We start from the raw sequence: 25,425 nt of genomic DNA, 5'->3' as shown, positions 1-25,425 counted from the left end.
TCTTTGTCATATTCTCTCATTTGATTTTTGTTTAGAACTGTTTGTCATATGACAAGGCTCATCTGCAACAGCAGCCCTGAGTGGGACCGGGAGGCAGCGCCAGTGTAGGATTCACTCTAGACAAATCTTCCTTTATGCAGTGCCTGGCACATCGTATTAAATGAAAGGCCCTTTAAAGAGTATTGAAGAACCCTTCAGCAGCCTGCTTCCACTTTCTTGTAACCCTCTACCATAATGAGCAGGGATGAGACAGCAGTGATTTATGCTGGTAAAAGAGCTATTGTCCTGGAAAGCCTCGAGCGTATTGAGCTGTGCCTTGCTGAATAGTCCAGTTAAAGAGGAGTTCTAAACAGGATGCCCTTAAATTATGGTTACAACAAATAAAGTGTTCATGATCTGTATAAAAAAGAAGGTTTTGTACCACTTTGTTTCTCCCTATTTTTATCATATCAAAAACATAAAATAGTAATATCGCTCAGTCTACTCAAATCCTACACATGATGGTGGATCTCAAATGACTTTTTCCTTTGTAAATCAAGAGAGGAGGGATCACTGGGAGGTGTGTTAATGAATGGATGATACAACAACTCATAAATTAGTAGGCTATGCATTATCAGCATACTTCCTGCTTTAAATTACAATTTAACGTCCAAAATCAGACAAGGATGCAGGAATAACAATGGTTAACCTCTGATACATCAGTTCCTTTTATGGAATCTGAGAGATAAGACTAAGTTGATTACATACAGATACACACATATGTATGCATTATAGGCAAAGACATATTAATGAAAAAAGATCTCCATCAAAAAAAAATGGTAGCTGATAAAATACACAAGAAAATCAACTTCTTTTTTTTGGTGTGCTATCACCAGTTTTGGCAGGTACAAATGGATGTTTAGAGTAAAAAAACATGTTTACTAGTTCTGTACTGCTAAAATGTTCATAAGGTAAAGGTCAAAGAATATTTCTTTCCCTGCTGAGCAAATGGTCAGGAAGCACATTTGTCTGCATTTCCTGTCATAACAGGAAGAGTGTAACTTCTTCCTCTCCACAATGGCTTCAGTTCTGCTTCCCACCTCCAGGTCTTTCTCCCTTAGGGCTTTTCAAACCATTCCTTGCAAGACAGTAAAGCTGTGCCTGTCTGTACTCTTTTCAGCTCTGCTGTACTGGCAGATACTTCATTCAGTACTGAACTCTCTTTCCACAGGTTTCTTGCTCTCGCTTCAGATTGAAAGTAATTTGACCTAAATATTTACCTTATGCTAATCCACTCTAAATTATATTCAGAATATACATTTGTAATACAAGCACACTTAACCTTAGATATAATACACTCTAGAAATTCATGCTTCAGATCAGCAACTCCCTTCATTTCTTCATGTGCAGTCTAAGGTAACGTGAAATAGGCTGTTTTAGGCTTGTACAGATAACTATAGTTTTGAAGTGATAAAAACATGCAGTGTATTCCTTGCTTTGCTTATGGAAGCCTAATCTAACCTCACAAAAAAAAAAAGAAAAAAAAGAAAAAAAAAGAAAAAAAAAGAAAAAAAAAGAAAAAAAAGAAAAAAAAAGAAAAAAGAAAAAAAAAAGCAGCAGGGCCTAAATGTAGTTCTAAAATACGAAGGATATATTTTATTGCGTGCAATTTAATGCAAACATGAGAGGTGATTCAAATATGTAAAAGATAAAGAGCATGTCATCTTTTAGACAAAGGTTCACTGAGTGGAATGATATTCAGTTGCATAGTTAAACATTTATGCTTTTAAATGGAAACATTCCCTGGGGAAAAAAAAATCACACAATCATGGATCCTGAATAATATAAAGATTGAAAATATCAGGAAACTGGTGGACAGAAGTTTCCTGTATAGCTTGTGTTCATGTTAGCACTAATATGCAATGGTCTTCTCTGTTTCTACAGGGAAGTTTCTGATTCAGCCGATAGTCTCTTTCTCTTTCCTTTTAAATAGACTGAAGCACAGATAAAAATAGATGCATGAGGCTGAAATTAGTTTTGAAACTAGGTGCATTAGGTATCGAAGTCAGTAGAACAAATCTAGGTCTTCCTGCAAATGGTCATTTCCCTCCAGGATATTCTCCTCTGTCCCATAAACTCTCTATTCTTATCAGCTTTCATTTGCTCTCTATTGAGCTCAATAACTGCAGCAAGTACTGTTTCACAATTTTACGGGTTTGTCGGAATAAAAAAATGATAGAAAGTTATATTCAGGAAAAAGTTAAGCAATACTGCAATATCCCATAGAATAACATAGACATAAAACTTTAAGAGAAGCATCTTTAATATTCAAATACCTTAATACTGAAGTATGCATTCCCTATGATGTTTAATAGCACTTCAGCTTACAAATTGAAACATTACAAATTGAAAGTTTTAAAACTTTCAGTGGTCCGTTTTAAACAGTGAGCTGAGCTCAATCCCATTTTAACTATGACACTGTCAACAGCACGCTTCATAAGTAGGAAAAAGTAAGGCAGAACTAATGGCAAGATGATCAGAGGGACTGCTGTGTAAGAACAGATATTCCTGAATGCGAACTGGAGAAATGAGCATATTAAAGACAGAGGGTGTTCCTGACCTGATACCAGAACGTCATTAGGTTAATAAGCCGTCTTTCCTGGGTCAGTGTAGCTCTGTATTTAGCTCACAGACTGTGGATTTAACATTTCGAAAGTGACCTTGTATGATAACAATAATGCAGTATCACGATTTCATTACACCTATTTATTTTAAGTTCTATCAGAACTGCTGTGAAGAAGTCTCAAATGATCCCTGTCCGCAGCAGATCACAAAAATGCCCTCCTAAAAAGTAACAAAATATTTTAAACTGATCAAAAACGAATTAAAAAAAAAAAAAAAAAGGAGTTTAAAGAGTTTTCTGAGTGGAATGCAAATTCTTCTTCATATGTTGATGATAATAGAGCTCCTTGATTTTTTTTTTTTTTTCAATTAAGAGGGCCCAAGAAAATAAAGTTCACATATGTTTCTGCAAAAGTCTTTCCTCTTTTTTTTTTTCTTCTCTTTTTTTTTCTTTTTTTCCTCAAGCAGTCCAGAATTCTAAACAACAGCCTGCTCCAATGTGCCAAGTAGCAATTTCTGCACAATGAACTTGTAGTAGCCAGGAACGTCCAGTATCACATATCAGAGCCAGTGCTTTTGATTATCAGTTCTATCACTGGTGCAAGGAATAACATGTACCCTCATGGACTGTTTGCAAAGCTACAGTAACTTCACGAGCCCAAACAACATATTTACAAAACAATATTATCCAGTGTCATGATAAGAAAACAAAAGTATCTGGTCACTTTGACAGATTACACTAGAAGGCTCTTGAGAAGCATTCTGGTAACAAAAATACCCAATAAATATATACTTTAGCCCTAGCACTTATTAATACTCCTCCATCTGGCAAGAAGCACAGCAAGAAGGAATGTTTTAGATGGGCATTTCTGAATAACTCTCAACTGAAGAGAATGTAGGGTCAATTACAGAAGATTCAAACATCCTTGCTGCCTCTGTCATGTAGGGCCAAGAAAATACAGCCAATGAAGCAACATTACATTAAAAATTCCTGGTAGTTAAATGATTGATTTCTTACGCTCATCAAAATCAATGTTTAATGTTTAGGTTGCAGTAGTTTCACATACACCAACATTTTGAAGTTTCAAATAGGTTCCAGAAGACTGCAATTTACACACCATGTTGCTTGTTTCTATGAGATTAGCAGCCAGTGACACATTACTCTTTTGGACAGTTTCAACTTACACTTATTACCAGTATGGTAACTGCAGTACACAAATCTGGTCAATTAGGCTTGCTCTAGAAGTACTCTTGAAAGGAGTTCAGCACTGCTTTTGTCCTCCCCAGTTCAGTCCAAGTATTTTGCACTGTAGGTAGGTCTCTTACCACAACAGTCAGTAGCATGGAAGAAAACAGTGGTTTTACTGAGAAAACAAGCACTCCATTCAATGGTTAGCATAAAGAGCTAGTTAAGACAATGAGCAGGTGATTAGTAGAAACATGAGGACAGAAATCATCTTCTGCAGGACTTAAGCAGCTTAAGTTCTTTTGTACAAACTGTGTTATCCAAGGAGATTCACCACTGGAGTGGAGAGGACAGAAAAATTCAACATTTGGTGCATCCTCTGGTTTGAAAAATGCCACTTATCTTTCTCTGCTGTCCTGAATTGAATTCATGTGCTTGCAAACAGCTGAGGGTGCACCGCCAGTGTATATCATATTCCCATCTAACATGCCTTGTACTGTTAAACCACAGAGTTTGAACTTAAAACCTATAAGGCAGTTACAAGTCAACAGATTTGCTGCTGTTCCTGTGACCATGTTAGGGACAGGTAATAAGAAGGCAAAGCCCACAGTCTCAGAAAATTAATAGTTCTTCATCCTTGCTCATATAAGTGGCGCTACAAATAAGGTTTGAAGAACTGTGTTTAGTGTGGCACCTTAATCAAGATCTTCTAATAAATAAATAAATAAATAAATAAATAAATAAATATTTTGTGCGACCTGTCATCTACTTTGTGCATTCAGTATATTCATGTCCACAAATAATAATAAAAAAAATATTACACGGATGTAAATGAGTTACTATTTTAACATACTGTAAGTATATAAATTAGAACATGAAAGTGATGCAATTTCTAACAGAAGCAGCAACAGCTTGTGGGATATATTGTGTTCTAAGAAATAGTTAGGCTTGTGAAAACATTAAAAAACATAAAAAAGGCTAAAAGCTACTATTGAAAATTCAGTTGTGTTTAACCACATATATATTGCTAAAACTGAAAAGCCTTAGCCTCCAGCCCAAAGGAATTAGTGGAGATCTTTTCATTAGTTCAACCGAACTTTAAATTAGGGGAATAAATACAAAGAGGATAAAACTAGTAGAAACACTTTCTAAACTATCTTTCAATATATTAATAGAAATAAGTAACATAGTCAAGCCAATTACACCATGTGGAGGGTAAAATAGTGTAAATCTAGGCCTTCAGCCTGACAGCAGATCTGACTAACTGATGACTGTAATAATACTAATAAGATAAATTCTTTCTGCACTACAGGTTTTTTTGTTTGTTTGTTTGTTTGTTTTTTTAATTTTGGTATTTTAGGATTACTGATAATAATTAGTACTGAATGTGGGTGATAGAAGCCTTGAAGCTCTACACTGAATGACTTGAAACACTATAAGTATGCATTTTAAAAACAAATCTAGCCTCTTGAAAGGCTTTTTTTTTTTTTTTTCCCCTCAAAACTGGGGATTAAGTTCTCCATAAATTCTGTATTTGAGTAAACATATTGCCACAACATTAACACTGGCAGAAGTCTTTAGCATCATTTACAAAATGATAATTCATATCCACTTCAAAAAGAAAAGCTGGCAGCGTGGGAAGTTCCAAACAACTAGTGTCTTAATGTTTAATGATAAATGTAGTTCAGTATTCAAAATTGAATATTTTCCATGCTATAAACAATTAAAACAAATATAAATACAGTGGTGGATTTGTGTTGATAGAATTATTGCTTTTTGGCTTGGCCCACCACAATCAGCAACCTTTAGGGAAAACACAGAATATATCCATCATAAACATTGTTTTTAATTTTAAATATGATTTTATACTACTAGCACAAGGCTTTAAGCATATGAGAAAAAATACTTAAAAATTATGATTTATTGTTATGGTTTGAATTTTAATAATAAAATCATGAAAGTCTATAGACAACATAGTCACTTCTTAAAAACAACTTATGATTATGAAGAAATTAAAAGAAGAAATGAATAGAATTAATATATTGATAGTAATTCAGTATCAAGTTCTTCAAGGAAAGCTACTGAAGATTACTGCCAAATTGCAGGCACATGTATGAAGAATACTAATCACAAGGTTAAGGTTAAATTTTATGGAGATCTTCTCACATTTGTGAATCTCCAGTTTCAACAAAACATCCATTCATTTATTTACATCAAATGCAAACAGCCCCAGCTTGTCACAGACTTTATTTAAAGATGTCAATTGTTGAATTTATATTTCTGAAAACAGAAAACAACTTTCTCTAATTTATGACCGTATTTTAACTAGAAAGTTAGTGTTGATAATACATAATTCAGCCATTTCATCTAAAATAGTGGCATTAATCAATTAACTGATCCTGCTAGATTTTTAGCTTTAGTATTAATTAGGAACATGTTATTTCATAAATACAACATGCCAGTGTTATTGTGTATTGGTTTTAGAGTGTGTTGGGCTATCAGAATGTTTTAAAAATTCATATTCAGATAAGAAAACATTTTTTTTTTATGAAGTAGTCATTATTTCATGCAGGATGTAAAAATAAAAACATTGAAAAGATGTAGAAAGAAATAATTTGAATGTATGAATTTAAAAGAAAGTCACACTGAAAATAAATTCACAGTATAATAGGTCACAGAATGCAGTACTGTAAACCTGAATCCTGTGACAACTTGCAGATGTGCTTAACTGTGTGTAGTACAAAGTGAATACAGAGGGGTCCAAGGTAAAACATACGCATCGGCCTTTGTAGAGTCAATGCCTTGAGTAATAAATTCCTAATGCATATTTGTAAACTTGAAAAACCTGTGTGAGGTTTCTGGTTGTTTCCAAAATGTACTTTTTCTTTGATGATCTTCAATACGTTTTATATATATGTATACATATACACAGGCATATGCATTTATAGAAAACTATCACTTTATCACTTATGAGAGTAAGTCACCCTGTAAATACAGTATTAATCTCAACATCAGTATTGTTGTTACTCACCTGTCTGTTACGCTCATCCATAATCCTTGTAATCTGAATCTTTTTTCTCCCCATAGTCCCCGTTTTTTTTCCTCTCCTTCTTCCTTAAAATTAGGTATTTTCCCTTCTCTTTTCTTCCTCTTTCCTGTTTCCTCAAAACAAGCCTCCTTCTTCAGCACTTGCACTATTCAGTTCACAGTCCCCTGCATCCGTTCCTGCTAAACACAGAAAGGAAATAGAATGTTACTACAAATTGATAACTAGATGAAAGTTGTTTTATGGAGCCAACAACATGTCCTAATTATAATTTATTGCACAAGCAAATTTTAATACATTTTTCCTGCATCTAGAAAGTAAGTACCTCAAAGAGACATAATAATATAATCCAAAGTTTTCTGCTTATGAATAAACCCACCAACACATCAAGAAATGAAAAGGACTAAAATTCACGTTGCCAAAACTTAAACAGAATTAAATATCTCTAGTTTTAAATATCAGTCACTGCAGTAATATGAAAAATTACCTAAATCAGAGAGTTAATGAACCTTTCTGTACCTATGTATGCTAAGTAGGCCAGCTAATTCATTTCTGAAAGGAAAACAATCTTGTGTTTTGACAGCAGAGGTGATAATGTCCCTCATTATGCAAATAGGATGGACATTTATTGTAGTGTTATTTGATATATGAGAGATGTCAGCTAGTTTAAGTCCAACTTTTTAAACTTTATTCTTCGAGAATGTAGATTACTGCATTACTCAACATACTAGAGAAATTGTGAGTGTGTTTTCCCTCATTTCATTTCAACATAAATTCCAAAGGGTACTGACAAATGATTTATTAGCAGCAAATATGTTCATCTCTCCTTATGAAAATTCTTGCACCAGAAGCCAAGCTATGAAGCACAAAATAGTGAGGACAGATGATAAATTAAGAATGTTTGGAAAAAGACTTTCACAGTTTCAGTAAGGAACTGATATTAGCTCCCTGAACTTTACAATACCGATATTGTTGCAAGTGAGGACTGTTAAATATGATACATAAAAATACATGATGCAGTAAGCACTCCTCGTTTCACCAAATGTCATTAAGTCACATATCTGTTGAGTATGAAATTTTTTTAGCAAAATAAAACCCTCAACTTGATAAAAAATTAAGAAAATACAGAAGTGATGTTCAGAGTAGTTCTAAAGTACAAGGTGCCTCGTCTTGTTTTTTTGATCTTTATTTGAAATACTTTAATATTTACATATTCTGAAGAGCATAGAGTTCTTTATAATACAGAAAAGAGAGAAAAATAAATAAGATTTATTTAAAGTGACTTTTTATGTTTTGCTTTTTTTTTTTTTTTTTCCCCCTCTGTGTATTAGAAATATTATGTTGTAAATCAAAATTTAGTAAATTAAAAACAGAGGCTGTTGTCTCCTTATTTGTAAAGTTCATAGTCTTGCAGCCAACCAGATGAATTCTCTCAATATGTTATGTAACATTAAGCCAATGTCCTGGGCATTTAATCCATTATTTGGCTCAGACTCAAAGCTAGTGAGGTAGAAAAGCTAGACCTCACTCGTTCTGATCTTCAGTTCTCTCTTTGCATACATTAAACTTTAAGCTGCTTAGTGTTTTATCACTCCAAGAAAAAAATAAGTTAACAAGCAAGCAATCAGTCTGAGTTTTCTAACTAGCTGTTATAATATAATTAATTTGCTAGGCGAGATAGATTTTTAAATATATGACTTACTATCTTTCTGTCCATTAATACCTTTGTGTATTATCTTTTAGGCATATTTATGCATGCCTAATTATTTACCATAATGAAGAATATGGCATGTAACATGGAAAACTTTATATTTTATAAAATATAAAGGCTGCAAAATTTTTACTGCTTTTAAACTTTTAAAAACAGGTCAGTTGTTTAAAAAGACACGATGGTACTTGATCATATTTACAACAACAACAACAACAAAATAAAAACCCAAACCTTTGAAATACACTGATCACAAGTATTTCTTAAACTTTTCTTCTAAACAAAGCTAGAAGACAGTCTTATCTGATACTTAGTGTTGACAAACAGAGTCTATTTTCGGAAACAGCCTTAAGTTTCCTCAGACTGGGTTTCTTTCCTGTTTTTCCTGTAGTCTTACCTCTGATACAAAGAGCAAGTTAGAATGGCGTTTCCCATGAACATGCAGGACCCAAAGGACTCTAACAGGCTTTCTTGTCATGGTAAGCCAATACGCTAATCCACAGCAAATGCATATGGAACAATTTCCTTTCCTTTCATTCAGCTGAAGCCAGTGGCACTATCGGCTTACAGCACTATGCCTGCCTAAGCTCTTATTCACTTCAAGGTGGAAGGTCAGGGTGGACAGATTAGAGCAGTGGTGACAGGGTTAGCAAGGATGAGAGCTGCTTTGCAGATCAAGATGACAATGCTGAATGAGTTTGGAAAAAGTCACTGAATTTTGCAAACATCGACCAGGAAAAAAAAACCTAGTGAAGGAGCAATGTCTAGTTTCCTTGCCACACTCTTATCAGTTCCACATTTAAGACAAATCTTCAAATTGCAAAAGCATATACCAAGAGATACTGAAGTCGAAACAGTTAAAATACCTGCTTTGTGAATTCTGTTTTTCACTTTTTGGAGTAATCTACTAAGTATGCTAGTTTTACTTTAATTGGAAACAAGGGTATGCAAGCAAACAAAAGTAAAGGAGGGCAAAGATGGTTTAGTTATTAAATACAGCTGTACAATCTGAGAGACGGAGAAGGAATAATGTGTTAGATCATCTGTATCCAACATACAATTTGCAAAGAAACTTAATTTTACTTAAATAGGTAGCAGGTTATGGTTTCCAGCACTGGTGAAAAATACCTCTCTCTACTTGTTCTTTTTTTGCATACTAGTCTAATTTCAAATGAAAGGTATTCAATTTATCTAGAAAATCTATTTATTTTTTGAACATCTGAAAATTTCTGCCATTTTTCCTTCTACTAGAAGCTGTATGGGAATGCTGTAGTTTTCTGTATATCTGTCTCTATTATTTATAAACATATATACATATCAACACATACTACTTCACGTGCTATACTTAATATGTGTTTGCCTATAGCTCTAGTCACATAATTAGCAAACACATTTGCATGCGTGCATACATAGAGCAGATAGCTGGACTCATTCCAAATCAATTGGTTTCAGAAGTGTGAATCATCATGTCTAATTCAAGGGTTATAACCCTCAAAGGCTGGTGACTTCTGAGTCACAGAATGTAAAGAACTCCGGAGATCAACAAATCCCCATGGCTGTCTTAGCACTTCAGCAATGCTCCTAACACTTTTTGAAAGTTCCTACAGGATTAAGCATTACAGTACTAAGAATTCAAATTTTCCATTAACTGCTAATTTGCATTTTTCTAACTAGCACACTAGCTAGAAAAGCTGACGGTACTGCAGAACTCAAATAGTGCTTCCAGGCTTTCATAAAACCAAGACAGTTTAAAAAGGAACTTAAAACAATTCTAGTAACTTTGTTTAAGTAACTGTCCACATAAAAGAGAACTTCCAACTTAATGACATAGTTACATGCAATAAGTTTGCACTTAAAGAATCACACAATTACATGCTATGTGTCACATTCTTCAGTGTTTTTTCTTTTTGCAAACCCAAACACGGAAAAAAAGAAAAAAAAAGAAAAGAAAAATCAGACTGCTTACAAAAAGAGGAACTTCATTTTTGGCGGGCTTCTGTTCACTATATGATTTGGCAGAGGCAGATAACTGTCAGAAGATTGATCTGAGCCTTGAGAAGGGAAAAGAACTAATGGAGAAATACAGCAGATCATTTATTTGACTGCTCCTTCGACTGTTCAATGCACAGACATGAGTGCACACACATGCACTCTCACTATCCCTTCTCTGCAACTCAGAAGAATCTTGGTAGAATGGCAGGAAACACGCACAGAGTGGTCAGGGAAGGATATGATGTCAGCAACCACGAACAATAAAAGGTGTAAAGGTGCTTCCTTCCCTAAACTGTTCCAGAAGTGCAAAATGGGAACCAAAACTCTCCACTTCCTTCTCTGAGCACAACTGTCTGAATCTGCTTTGCTGCAGCACCCAGACAGAGTTCTTTGAACAACTCCCATTAGGGGCAATAAGGATTATCAAAACAGGAGACTCAAAATATTTAATTTAAAAACAAGAAAAATTGGTCAGAGAAAAGCACTAAATGACAAGGTTTAGTATTTTCATGGTTGCTTCACAAAAGTGATAAACTTGCTATATAGATGTATCTGTTCCATATGAAATAGTTTGCATTCTGAGTGGATTAATCAGATGAAAGCTAAATAAAAAACCCAAACCTTTTTATAATGACATAAGGAAGCAAACAACAACAAAAAATGCTTCCCATTCTCTTACCTAACTTACTTCATAGAAATAAGTCACTTCAAAGGCTATCAAATCTTTCTATGTAAACCTAAAAGAATTTTGAATCAGATTATAAACAAAAATCTAAATGCATTAATAAGACAGCAGCTGCTTGTCTGATGAAAAATTCACTGTAAAAAGGGCAACATAACTTCTAGAATACACAGCAGGGAATACATAATCAGTTACAGAAATGTTACCTATAAAAGACCAAGTCTATCTGACCAAGTCCCATATGCAGAAAAAAAGAAGTAAAGAAATAATTGGGCATGATGCAAAAAATAAAGATCATTTTATTTCTGTCATCCTGAGTCAAATAAAGTTTCAGTAAATACAAAAAAGGGTGAAAGAAGCATTTATCTTTCGTATTATCCCACAGAAGTCAGCTGATGTTACATCCAGGATCGAAGTAGTCCTTCACATTTCATGTGGTTTGGTTGCATAGTCATTACTGAGCACACAGTTTGGCCCATTAAGAGAAATGCTCTGATAAAAATTATATATGTCATCACCACAGCAATACATCAGCAAAGCAGAAATTGCATAATAAACAGTACAGTAATCCAGGCAGAAAGCCGTGCAGCAGTGAATCTCTTCATCACTTTAAGGTTTCAAACATCTGCACGCAGCACTCTGATTTAGAACTTAAACATGATCAGACGGCCATATTAAAATATGCGGAAGGGAGTGTTCATTTTAATCTACTAAATTCAACTCCCAAGAGATTTTATTATGGAAGTATAAGGCAAACATTTCAGCCAGAATGGTCCTAATGTAACAGATTAAATACTACAGAGGCCAGAGACAGAGCATGTCAAACTGGAAAGGCTGTACATAAAGAATACATTTGTAATCTCTACGTATACAAGTTCATTCATCTTTTCATTTATCTAATCTGAAACAAAAAGGAACTTTGGAAAACTAACATTGTCTGCTTCTTAATCTAAGGTGTGAATTTAATTTCTAACAGAAAACAATTCAAGGGAATGATCTTAATAAAGCCAGGACTAAAAGGTCCAAAGCTTGCAAACTGCAAAGTCAATCTCTGCATTTAAGTTATTCATTTTAAGTTTTACAGAATAGTTAAACAGTTTAATCTGAATCCATATTTCACTAATTTTGCTATTGATTTTGAAATAATCTGCTAAATTAATAAGGTTATCTTCTCTTACGGATACTCCCTATTTATTTAAAACAGCAAAAAACATATTTAAATCTTGATTTTGTATTTTATATATCGTTGTCACATACACTCGTAATTTCTTTATGCCCACTTATAGTATAGTCATTTTCTTATTACACTGAGAATGTAGAGATGAATTTCAGAAAATTCCTCTTTCAGCCAATTTGCTGTTCTGTAATCAATGCCATTAGCTGCCTGCTTAGAAGGAAGAGATCTGGCATTTAAAATTTTTTTAAACTTGGAGTTTCTGAAAATTAGTTATAAGCATATTTCATCTCCCTTGAGTCTGACAGCTGTGGTCACTGTAGACTGTAATTCAAATATTGTACAAGGTTATCTCACAGAGCAAACAATCCACACAGTACAGGTGGAAGAGTTTCAGTTGCTATGGTTTTGTGAAGTTTCTTGAGATATTTAAGCATCATTGCCAAAATGGCAGAGAAGCTGGCACTACGTAACAGCAGTCCTACTTCATCACACCACAGACATTGCTTCTGAAAAGAATGCTAAGCAGACTCTGAAAATGGAGTCTGTAGGCACCTACAAATTTCAAATGATCGAAATCTACCTGAAAGAGAAAGGAGTTACTTCAGCTTACCTTCCAGATGATCTGCTGAGAGTTGTCCATCAGGCATGATGGAGGAGGGTTGGTAATACCAACCATGCAGATGGAGATCCATGAAAGGAGGCCAAAGGCCTTCTGAGAGACTGTGGGATTTGCCACAGATGATGAGTCATTCCTTGCAGTGATGCACCAAAAGAGGAAGTGAACACCAGTGATCTAGATGAAAACTGACTGCTCACAGCCCAGTGAGAAGCGAGATGTGCCAACTATACTTGATGAAGAAAGGAAGATTTGGCTAGTTTGCAACATTTTTTTAGGACAGATAAAGAACATCTGATTTGTAGAACAAAGATTGTAGACTATAACGCACGTTTTAAGGAAAGCAACCAAGTGAAATGCTAAAATTCTGAAAAACGCCCAGGAAGAAATTGTTTTAAATCTACAGTGACTTGCAGGTAATATTTCAGTGTCTGCTCGCCACAGAGTTCAAAAAAAAGAGAGCAAGTAGTTTGAAGGAAAGGTTTACATGTTCATGATTAGCCTTATGATGTACCTCTGGCAGCTAGACAGACATAATGGAAGTCTGACTGATAAATATGGAATAGAATCCTTAAAGTGCTTGAGAGACTGGTGCAAGTTTATTGAATCAAACAAGCTAATAATACAAGTGAATAAAGAATTGAAAACTGAATCACTTAATTCGTCTCAAATGGAGACAGTGACTAGGAAAGTAAACCCGTCTGAAAATGGAGTAGGGAAGCTGGACTGATGGAATTTCATCTAGGAGTCTGAACAGTTTTGAGCTAATAACTTGCCTGGATGGCTTTATAGCTAATAGGTGTGTAATAAATATCACAAAAGCAGTTCAACAAATTCAGCCTGTTATACAACAAGTTAGAGGAAGATGGGAAGCACTTAAGTGGTTGCTCGGGTGAGTGGTCACCAGATTAAGATTTAGTATATTTTGTGTTGAAAAGCTCTCTTGGAACTACTCTGGTCTTGGTCTACATATATTTAAAGAAATCTTTTATACCAAGTTAAATATTCGTTCTTACAATTTGGGTGCTGTCACACAGCGCAGGGCTTTTTGGAGAGTGATAGCTTATTACAAGAAAAGCCTAAGATCTCTAGAACCAAGTTGTTGTCTCACCTGTAAGCAGCCTCTAACTGTGGTTATGTTCTGATTTACAGATTTTTTTACTAGTGTTTGTATGTGAGGAAGTCTGTGGTAAGAAACATTATGCCCCACAATGGCTTTTAAGAGTCAAGGGAAACTTTCAGGCACTACTGGAAAAAGCATGTGGTTCAATTTCAAATCACAGTCAGAACCTTGGTACAAGTGTTGATACAGATGGAAAAAAGTTTTAGATATCCCTCCAATGAAGAAAGTAATGATTGATTTCCAGAATGGATCTTAATTGTTAGAAAACATGTTTGAGAACTTAATAATTTCCCGAACTGCAGAAGTGCAGGCAAACTCGGTACATTCAGTTTGACAAGGAAACTGGAGATAACTGACTGAACTGATCAAGCTGATCAGTGATCAGTCTAGAAGGAACTGACAGAATACGTGGAGAAGACAACTGGAGTTCTGGGAAAGCAAGAGGACTTATTCAGCTCTACACAGACAACCTTAATCCAATTTATTTGTAAAAAAAAAAGCAGAGTTCTGATATTTTGAATTTGTACTGCACAACAACTTCATCTCTGTGAGGAGGAACAAAGATTTGGATTACAGAAGGGATATCTTACAATTTCTCAAATGCATATTTTCAGGAACATTTTAGAAAAAACAGAAAGCTTTCAGAAGCTTTAAAAACAGGAATTCTGTGTCATGATTAAACATGATGAAGTGTAATCAGAATCAAAAATCTCTTTAAATTATTAAGTCAAACAACTAAGTACTTGGTTCGAGGGCTATGCTGAAAATCAGGAAGGGTCAGTCGAAGAGGTGGAGTAGCAACACAAAAGAGAATGAAAGTATGTTAAAATTATGGATGTAAGTGCAGAAATTAACAGCGGAAAAACTGAGATATGAATAAGTTTTTTTCATTATAAGAAGACGTCGGTCTGTGCCAGACAACAGATTCTCTATAAACATTGTGGAAGAGTTGACAAAAGGAACCCACTACAACATGACCTGGGCAAGTGATAGAAATTGTCAAGGTGAAGCTTGGATACAAGAAAAATGGTTATGAGTTAGTGATAAAAAATATCTTGATGGTAAAACTGTATAGAAGTACCATGGTTGTGTAACTTTCATTTATTTATTTTTTTGAATGGGAAGTGTCGCTCATAGTGTTGCCATTTTACGAGTTTGAGTAATTCTTTGAAGACAGACAGAACAAGAAGGTTTACTACTGCTAACCATAACCTCTCTGACCTTATGCACCCTGATACTTCAATAAAAGACAGCAAAAAACTTTGTTAGGTACTATTTTCTATGGCCATTTTGTTTGTGACCATGAAAGAGAAGCTTAAAATTAAGAGATATTGAGGGAGAGCTCAGCTATAGAAAACACAAGGAGTAGAGTCAGTAAGTAACTTTTATAAAAAATGGTTCTAGAAGTATCAGTGTTGGAAAGGAAAGCTCATACCATGAGTTGCACATTAGTACTTGATACTGCATCTTAATTCTAAAGACATGCTAATTTTAGAGCTATAAGAAATGCTTGTAAACAGTATCAAGGAAATGTTTCAGCTCCCTGCAGGTTTCCCTGTCCGAGTGGAAGCAACTGGTAACTCTGAATTTGGCTAGCTATTGAAGCCGAAAATGGGCTGTATTTTTTAAGGATATCCCCTAACATGGGTGCTAGCTGCACAGAGTTCAACTTCCGGCCAGGGAGCTGGAGCAGTCAAATATGAAAGACTTCAAGTAAGTGCCTGAGAGCTGCAGTCAATTCTCAAATCGTGATCAATCTTGCACACTACTGCTAGTTTGCTGTTAGCGTATTCAAGCCTGATATTTTGTTCTGCATGGATTGACTATTCTTAGCGAGTTAAACCCTTATTTATCTATTTACTTATTTATTTTCTTTTTGCCCAAATGTACATAATTATAGAACATGCAACCATATCAATCAAGTTATCCATAGCAATCACTGACATGACAAAATGGACATCTTCTTAAGTAGAGAGAATTTTAAATCCAGGTAATTCAATGGTTTCCTGTAGAGCTACTCCTTTATATTAATGCAAACATGAGGAGAGATCCAAGATTGGCACTGAAGGTTTGACAAGCTCTGTAGGTACAGTACTGGTTAAGTTAATTGTAGAAAAAGACAACAGTCTTGGCCATACAAACCCTTCTTTGGATCCTCATAGTACCCCAAATCTCATCTATACTTCCATCTATATTCTCTCTGTAGATAAATCTTCTCTCATTTATGGTGTTAAACTATCAACTACAGAACTATAATAACACAGAATTTTCTTTCAAAATAGGAACAAATACATAACTTGCTCAAATAAGTATCTCTCTTAGCTTTCTAAAGAAACCTGGCAATCCACATCTTAAGACAGGAGTGATTACATACAAAGATGACCTACTCCACTCTTGTATACTCAGTTCTGGGACCACTCTCTTTTCCCATTTATGCCAGACTTCCCCAGAACTGTGAAGAATTAAATACTTTTCTTCTAGAATGGCAAATAGAACAACATGGTGGAAAGCTGCTGGGCTCCTGTTTATTCATTCTGTGTAAAAGTTAACATGACAAAGATGAGCATAAAAACTCTGATGCTCCCCAAACTATTAACACTTGCCCAGAGACAGTTGTGGGCTAGAAATGAAGGGGGAAAAAAAAAAAAAAGAAAAAAAAGCAGTCAATGCAAGGGAAATATATCAATATATATCAATATTTCCCATGACTATGACGGCTGAAAAGTCTACATTAGTGCTTCCAGTCCCATTCACACATTTTTTCTCCCAAGGACAAAAGGAGATGAAATGTATGTCAGATGCATAATAAGGCTAATGGAAAAAAAAAAATCAGAATGCACCTGTATTTCACTAAGTAGGGGTGAGGAAGTGTCTCTGTGAAATATACATCTTTTTCTAATGACAAAGATCATAAATTAGGACATGTTGCTGCTTTTAAGTACACAAAATACGAACAATTTAAGTAGAAGCAAAAACTACATACTTGGAAACAGTTATTACAAAAAAAAAAAAGAAAGAAAAAAGACATCCCTGGCAACTATTAGTAAATATAATATAGTAATTAATTAATAATATAGTAAATATACGTATATGCAAGGGCTGCTCCAAAAGTAAAGCCTTCTCTGTTATGATATTGGCCCACAGCATCAGAGGTGGATGTTGGTGGCGTAGCAGTAGGCATTGAACTTTCCCACTGATATTCTGCTACGTGTTGCTGTGTGTCAGATGGCAGCAGAGGGGCAGTCTGACAGAATGACAGAATGGTGTCTGACAGGGATGTGCATATGAAGCAAAGGTGTATCAGTGAAGTTCTCCATTTGGAAAAATGGCACCCACTGACATTCACTGATGCCTGCATAAGTCTTGATGTTTATGGAAACCAAACAGTGGATATGAACATCGTGAGGTGGTGGCTGGTGAAACACAGTGGGTCACCCCCACTGGTGCAGACTGTTACAAGCAGGTTATGCAAGCTCCTGTTCATAGTTGGTGAAATGCACAGCTCATGGTGGTGACTGTGCTGAAAAAGAGCGTTTTGTATCTGAGAATGTGCTCTCTCAAATAGTGTTACTGTGCTATTTGTAGCTTTTGCAGTTTCCATGGAAATAAATAGGAGGCGTTACATTTGGAGAGACATACGTAAAATGTGCTTAATTTACTGAGCAAAATACAGTGCAGTTTGCTTGACAGTCTCATCGAGCTTGAATGAACATTTTTTTCTGAACAAATCATTACCAACATTGCTTCTATTATAACTGCCCTATAAGCATGCTGAAAGAAAACCAAACCAAAACATGATCAATACAAAGATACATTAGCTAAATCTTTTTGTGGCCTTGAATGTACATTATGTTTTCTCAGAAATGACACTTAGAAAACTACAGAAAAATTATCGTGCAGCAAAGCATAAAGAATTGAATCTAAGGTTGGGATACAAACACAACTGAGACATGCTCCTTTTTCTAACAAAAACATTTCCTTTCACCTCCACTTGGGAGTTATTTTTTTTTTTGCTGGAAACTTGGGGATAAGAAAGCTGAGGATTTTTGCATGCAAAGGTTCTGAGAAGTAAGGTGAAAATTTACTAAACAACAATGAAATTCTAGTGCTTTCAGTAAATGTACTATAATTCTTTTCTGGCATAGAAAGTGAGTAAGGAAACTAGATAAAGACAAAATTTGGTATACTTTAAATTTATGAAAGGGAAAGATTATGACCATAAAAATATTAATATCTCTATTTAAAAGAGAGGAATTTCAGAATGTTCTATTATCCTATATATCTAAAACATTTATACATACATTTTCCTAGCACTATAGTTCTTAATGCTAATGCATATCTTCTTGAAATAAAGATATTTGACAGTACTGTCATAAATTACAACATAGTACACAGCAGATTCATCAATTTCCCGTTTCTTACCCTCTTTCTCTTACAGCATCCTAATCAACCTAATTAAAGCTTAGTTCATTTGAAACTGCAGATGACAATTTGTTTAACTCTATCCCACTGTGGTCTTTTTATAAAGAGAATTAAATTTGATCTTCTGACAGCAATTATTAAATGATCCCAACTGGCCCCAATTAAGACACATGGCTCACAGGCCTCAAAATCCAATAAAGTGCCAAGCCCTCTCTTTCACTTGTACATCTTCCTTTACCTTGCTTTATTTTCTGAAAGCCAATTAAGCTCATCTTGTCAAGTGGAACTGAATGCCATTCTGTAGACTAATTCAAGATACAATGCATCAATTTATTTTTACAGATGTACTGAAGTAAGGACAACATGCTCAAAGTAATCTTTTTTGAAACTCATCCCTGATTCAATTCACCTAGCTTCTAAGGGAAGAGAACTGCTTTAATGTCTTTCACTGCGCCTTATCTGACCTACATATGCTTACTTCTAAAACACTGCCTACAATGAGCAGTGATTAGAGAAATATATAAAATATCCTTGCTATGAGTTTTACATTGCTTACAGTTCTCCTTACAGTAATATGTCTCTTCTGAAAGCGTTTCCATGAGATGGTCACCTCCTCATTTTAGAAGCCTTGAAGAAATGCGACACATGTAACTTCTGAGGTTAACCTTTTTTTACCTTTAATTTCTGGTCTAATTTTTTCACGCTTGTTCAGTAGTATGCTGTGAAAAACTGTTCCCATGATTTTACATAAAGGCAGGTAGCCCCAGGATTTGGAGCTCATTGATTGTGTGGTACTCCAGGGAAATAGCTGAATTAAAACCAGCCTACTGAGACCAAAGTAGCTTCCATATACATCTGGCTCTTCTTATTCTAAACTCTAACACCTGCCTGGAAATTTAACCCCTATCTTTTCTCTGAAGAACAAATGGGACAGATTTATCTACTGCCATTTGGTTTAGGTCAAAGCTGAGCTGTATGATATTCCACTAAATTAATTGCAACGTAATTGATATTGTTTGACACAGTTTTTGAAAAGATGATGCTCCATCCATTTTATGACCAGGCTGCTTTCCCTAATTTAAAATATCTAACATTGTGTATTTCTGCACATTCACCCTAACTACAGCTTTGAGTAATAGCTTATTAAACACAACACACATTTTCTGTCTCAGTATTTCCATGAATTGCCTTACAAAAAAAAAAAAAAAAAAAAAAAAAAAAAAAAAAGCACTGGAACAGCCATCATCAAGGGATAAGTAAAAGGTTAAAAAAAAAAAAAAATTCTCAAAGCAATACTACTTCCAAAGTTTTCTATATTTCTTTAATTTACATGCTGAACAAATGCAATCACAATATGCCTTAAACACAGGTAAGATAGACTAAATTTCAATACAGTATTTCCTTTACTAGCAGGAAAATTTGCAGCTTTAATGGTAGACATATTTACAGTCCAGCTTGGAAACACGCTCTTCTCTGTGCAAATTCTAAAAACCACTGAACCACTCTTCAAAAAGTAAAATAAATTTCTTTCTAAATAACTGCAAATGTTATCTTTATGAAATTAATAAAAAGATTGACACTGAAAGGCAGCCAGTAGGTTTATTCCCACAAATGCCATGTGGCCCCAGTAAATTTCAACCGCAACAAGCTATAACAGTTGACATAGGATTTCTGATATAGAATCTCATTGAGATTTCAGAATATTATAAAAAGATTTGACTACACTGTGTCACAAATTATATCTCACTGTATTCTAATAATCTCAGATAAGATGTTAATTTTAGATCATTCTTTTGCTAAAAACAGCAAACCCTGAAATAGATTTAGTACAAAGAACTGAAAAAAAATAAAAATCTGAGTGGAAAAAAATCTGTACAGAAATCAGATCAACCCAAATCCTGCCATTACTCAGCACTCCAGTGACGTGCAGATGTTTGTAGTGGTTTAAAGAGCCAGCGGGGGCTGGAAACTCTACGTAGTCAACTCCAACATGATTGCAATTGAATCTCATCAAAGTAAAAGCTCATAATTTGTCACGGAAAACAGCCAATTAACATATGTTAGAAAGAAGCTCCCATAAAGATAATATATGATTAAAGATCCAATGCAGCTGTCACAAATAAAAATTTTGCATTTTAAAAAGAAGTATATCAGTCGGGGTTTCTGAATTTTTGTTTACACTGACAATGCATACCGTATTAAAAGAAAAAATAAAAGTACAGAAAAAACACAAACCTAAATGTAGTATTTCTTCCAGGTTTGGAGTTACAACTTGGGGGGATCTGGGTACTAAAGCACTATTTTGTGTTCTGACTCTTGTGCTGTAAATAGTTAAGACCCTTGCATAAACACAACAGTTATTTTGTTTTAGTGCTATTTTAGAAGAAAAAACTTCATTGTGACTGAGGTGGCCTTCATTGATGCACTTTGTTTTCAAGACATTCCTTGAAAACACAGTATGTCCTTATGGCTACAAAAAATACAATACTGTAAAACTGTGTGGGATAGCCCCAGGGCCAGCACTATGATTCTAGCTATTCAAGTGCACAGTTACAAGTAAATCTGCACTGCAGCCAGTTTCATTATTTCAGATTTACATTGGTGAATGAGATTTGAATGTAGCCTGCAACCATCCTTTAAATAAATACATTGATTAAAAAATAATTTTCACAAATACATGCACGGTAAGCAAAGCCTATTCCTCCACTTAAACAGAACCCTGACTGTGATGCTGACTGCTGTCTATTCTGCACAGTAATCTTTATTCTTTACTTTGCAGAGAAATATTTTAATTTCTGAAAGTCTGCATAATTAATCTGCTATTTTTTTTATAAACGTGATCTATTTTTCCTGCTATCATTTAGGCTACTATGTGATAATCAGTGAACTTTAAAAATATTTGAATAGCTCTGCATTTGTACATGTGTGTTTGTCTGAGTGTGTGTGTTCTTCTCTTGACATCATGTTGTAAAAGGAAGTGCTTCCTCTGTTCTGTTTGAAAGAAACCCAAGAAAAACAAAGTTTTGATGAACAGTGGCATGACTGGACATCAGTCAACATATTTTTAATATTGTTTTAACTCCTACCGAGTCAAATCTAAGTGTTTTCTTGTTGGATAAAAGGAAGAGTAAATTTTAATCAGTGCTAACTGAGAATAATATAATATAATGGAAACTGAATCTTCTGTAAGTGGAATATGATGCTTTTTAATGGAATTTTCTCCACTTAAAATTCCTGTAGCAATTCAGGAAAGCTATTTTCATTAAACCAAAGACTCGGACCAGAAACACTCCACATTTCTGATTTACTTAGAAGGCGCAAAATATCAAAATATTATTTAATGTTCTTCACTACATTACATGAAGATAAAAAATATTAATTATGAATCACTGTACTGTTTTAACAAAACATTGTGAATAATGTTAAGGTTATGCTGCCTTTTTTTTTTTCCCTCAAGAGTGTGTTCATTGATTCCCAGGCAATCAGTAAAAGTTTTGATTAAGATCTCAGAAATAGCTGAAAATCCCAAGGCTTTTCTGCTATTGAAACTTCCCATGTCTTTGACTATCCCCAACTAATGACAGTAAACTATGCAGCCTCAAGCTAAAGAGATTAATTTCCATATTGCAATGAATAGACAAAAAGAGTGGACAAAATCCATTTTAACATCAATTACATTCTTACGTCTTCTACTTAAGAAAATATGGCATTGTGGATCAAAAACGGAAATAATAAAATTCCAGGTAGAAATACAATACCTGTTCATAAATGGTACAATAACAAAATTAAGACAAAAGCTACATTTTTTTTGTTTCTCATACTTTTGTTTTTAGAGCAATACTACATGCTATGGAGAAATCAGCTTCAAAGTCAGTATTTGTTCCTGATGATAAAACTGCTTTACAAAACTGCTGCCAAAAGTAACAACTGAATAGTAAAAATGAGTTTTGCATGATAAAGAAAAATTGTGTCAGTGATTTCTAATTCTGTAAATCTAAATTTCCCCTAATTCTAGAAGTGGATCAAGCATAAATGAAAAGTAGCTATGAGTCCAGTGCTGTTAATCAACACTTGTTCCAATCAAAATTAATAGTTGATACTGTTTAGCTAGTATGATACTGCTAGGTATGTCATCTCAAATATGTATTTTTTTAATTGAGATTTAAAAATTCTTTATGATGAAATACTTGTAAAATATTCATCCTTGTATTTACCAGGTTTTGACACAGAATATTAAGGGAAAACCACCCAAGTCAGTAACAATTTCTACTAACAGGAATTACTGATGCCATGAGATAACCTAACTCAAGATGTAACGGGTTTAATAGGCTGTTTTTGTTTTGTTTTCTCTGCAGTTTTTTAAAGAAAGTTGACTGTAGAGCTTAGAAAAAGAGTTCCAGTAAACATTATCATTCTTTCAGAGCATTGTTTTCTATCAACTTTAACGTTAACACTAAGACTCTGAATGATGAATAAAATGAGAGTGTTGTACTTAATTTCCAAGAACTCTCTACTTTCAAAGCTGCAGACTGTGCAGTCTTACCCACATCTCTATAGCATTATCATGTTTAAATAAAGGAAAAGTATTCTAAAAGTACTCAGCCTCTTAGGCACGTTCACTCGGTGGTTCTGGAGAGATGAGTTACTATGATGTGGAACACTCTAAATTTTTTTAGGCTACAGCAATACAATAATGAAGCATAAAACTTTCAAAGTACATCTCACAGTTAAAACAAAGACGAAAGAAAGAAAGAAGGAAAGAAAGAAGGAAAGAAAGAAGGAAAGAAAGAAGGAAGGAAAGAAGGAAGGAAAGAAGGAAGGAAAGAAGGAAGGAAAGAAGGAAGGAAAGAAGGAAGGAAAGAAGGAAGGAAAGAAAGAAGGAAGGAAAGAAGGAAGGAAAGAAGGAAAGAAGGAAAGAAAGGGATTTCGTACAGCTCTTTTAATACATAAGTGTCAGATCTAGCTAGAGATCACTAGCTAGAGATCAGCAGTGGGGGATTGAAGGTTCTGTTCTAGAGTTTTGCATAAAAAGACCACAGCCAAGTATAATAGGAACCTTGGTAGCAACTACAATTTTGTCTATTAAAATTTTTAAGTTATTGAAAACTTAAGGGGATACTTTAAAGCCATGTTAATTATTCAGCATTTCCCATACCAACTCATGGATTTACCTTTGAACATCAGCCGCCTGAGACAAGAACAATCTGATTTATAGCCCGTGTTAGAGGAGCTTGCTGCTCAGTTGTCATTTTTTTTCTTGGCTCCAGTAGATGGAAGCAACTCTCTTGCTGTGTTTTAAGATTAGTGTAGTTTAGGGACTGTTTTTTAGGCCAAAATCTTTATTTTTATATTTATTTTGCTGTCTGTTGATCTGTTGATGCTAGATTCCCAGATAATTTGTTCCAATTCCCAGAACAGTTTCTTCAGATGAGTGCCATGCACTAGTAAGTCTGTAACTCCTGCTGAAACGTCTTGCAGGGTTAAATAGAGCCTTTTGCAAATCCATGTGAGCTTGTTTCTGGAAATGTCACTGCTGATTGGTTCTGCAGAAATAGCCAATGACAAGGCACATGCAAGAAATTGTGGTCTCGATTCAGGTGTGTACAGTCTGCTATTTGGAAGTCCTTCAGTACAACACCTTCCAAGATGAAAAAACAAATGAGATCCTACTTTCTTCTACATTAGATAAGTCTGTGCATCACTCATTTCCCTTCATCAGTGAAGAAATAGGATGAACATGACAACTGGCATCACAACCACAGTAGGTCTGATTAGAAGGATTTGGACAGGTTAGAAGGATTTCAAGTGCCTCTAGGACCACAGGCCACCCTGCTTAAGCTGGCTTACCTGACAAAAAGCAGATGACAGACTTGAGCAGGGAGTTCAGCACTACATAGAGCAGCCCAAAAAGGATTGTCAGAAATGGAGCAGGCTTTCCATCTGCCTCAGACAAAGCACATTCTGTATCATGACAGATCTGCATACAGAAGAATAGTAATATTTGCCCCTATTTTCTCAGCCTGTATGTCAGTGTCATGCTCTCGTGCCACCTAAGAAGGTGAGATTAGATGTTCATCTTTTTAAAGACCTGTCACCCTCAATTAAACAGGTGTCAACTGCTCTTAACCTGTGTGACATATGGTCACCCTGGTTAATGAAAAAGACACTTTCCTGAGTCTCTGCAGTCAAACTAGTATGTGCTGTGATCCTGTTGATTCTCACAAGCGAATCAGTGTCAAGCTGGGTCAGATTTATGTAATGCATGGCCTTTAGGATGGGTGAAGTCTTACCTTACAAGTTTTCTATAGTACAGAAAGTAACAGGCAAAATTATGAGCCTCCAGTTCTAAACAGAACATCAAGCAATTACTGCGTTGTCACGTATTTAACTGTACCTAAATGAAAGACTTCCACACATGTACAGTTTATGCATAAAGTGAGACAGATTGCAGCCAGTGGTGTTTTGAAGGTTAACAAAAAAGAGAGCATTTCAAGTTAACTGCAAAACAAAGATTTTGATCACTGAGAAAATTAAAGATTTCATGATAATCTTTATAAAATGAATTATGTCTAATGTCCATGTTGATTGTTTGTATTTTACCTTCAATGAGTTGCAAATGAGGACGATTTTGTACTACACAATTATAAAATATTTTTATTAATAGGAACATTGTCAAATCTGAAATGAGAAAAGTTTTTCTCCCTTACCACCTTTTCCAGAAAAATGAAGACGAAAAATACTTACAAGAATATCCTTTCACACCAATAGGGATTAGACACCATATATGACAATTTTACACTAAAAAAACAGTGAAATTAATATCTACATTTCTTCTTTTCACATATAATTCATTGTAAAATGGAATTTTTGGA

General features: G+C 34.7%; 1 protein-coding gene across 11 annotated transcripts in view; it reads right to left on the bottom strand.

The window, feature by feature from the left end:
• Positions 1-25,425, bottom strand: part of MEF2C (myocyte enhancer factor 2C) — a 131,380-nt gene that overhangs the window by 65,183 nt on the left and 40,772 nt on the right. For 8 of the 11 annotated variants that reach the window (XM_090132377.1, XM_090132382.1, XM_031612667.2 and 5 more), the window contains one exon: positions 6,819-7,015. In XM_090132377.1, coding sequence (XP_089988503.1) covers positions 6,819-6,872 — 54 coding nt within the window. In that variant the 5' untranslated portion in view covers positions 6,873-7,015. Of the gene's footprint in view, positions 1-6,818; positions 7,016-13,002; positions 13,163-25,425 lie in introns of those variants that run through there. The other 3 variants (XM_090132379.1, XM_090132380.1, XM_090132378.1) reach the window with 2 other exon arrangements.

This window comes from Phasianus colchicus, chromosome Z (genome assembly GCF_987193195.1).
Source record: "Phasianus colchicus chromosome Z, bPhaCol1.hap1.1, whole genome shotgun sequence".
Taxonomy (NCBI): domain Eukaryota; kingdom Metazoa; phylum Chordata; class Aves; order Galliformes; family Phasianidae; genus Phasianus; species Phasianus colchicus.
Note: the sequence above shows the minus strand (reverse complement) of the source record. Positions and strands in the feature narration are given on the sequence as shown.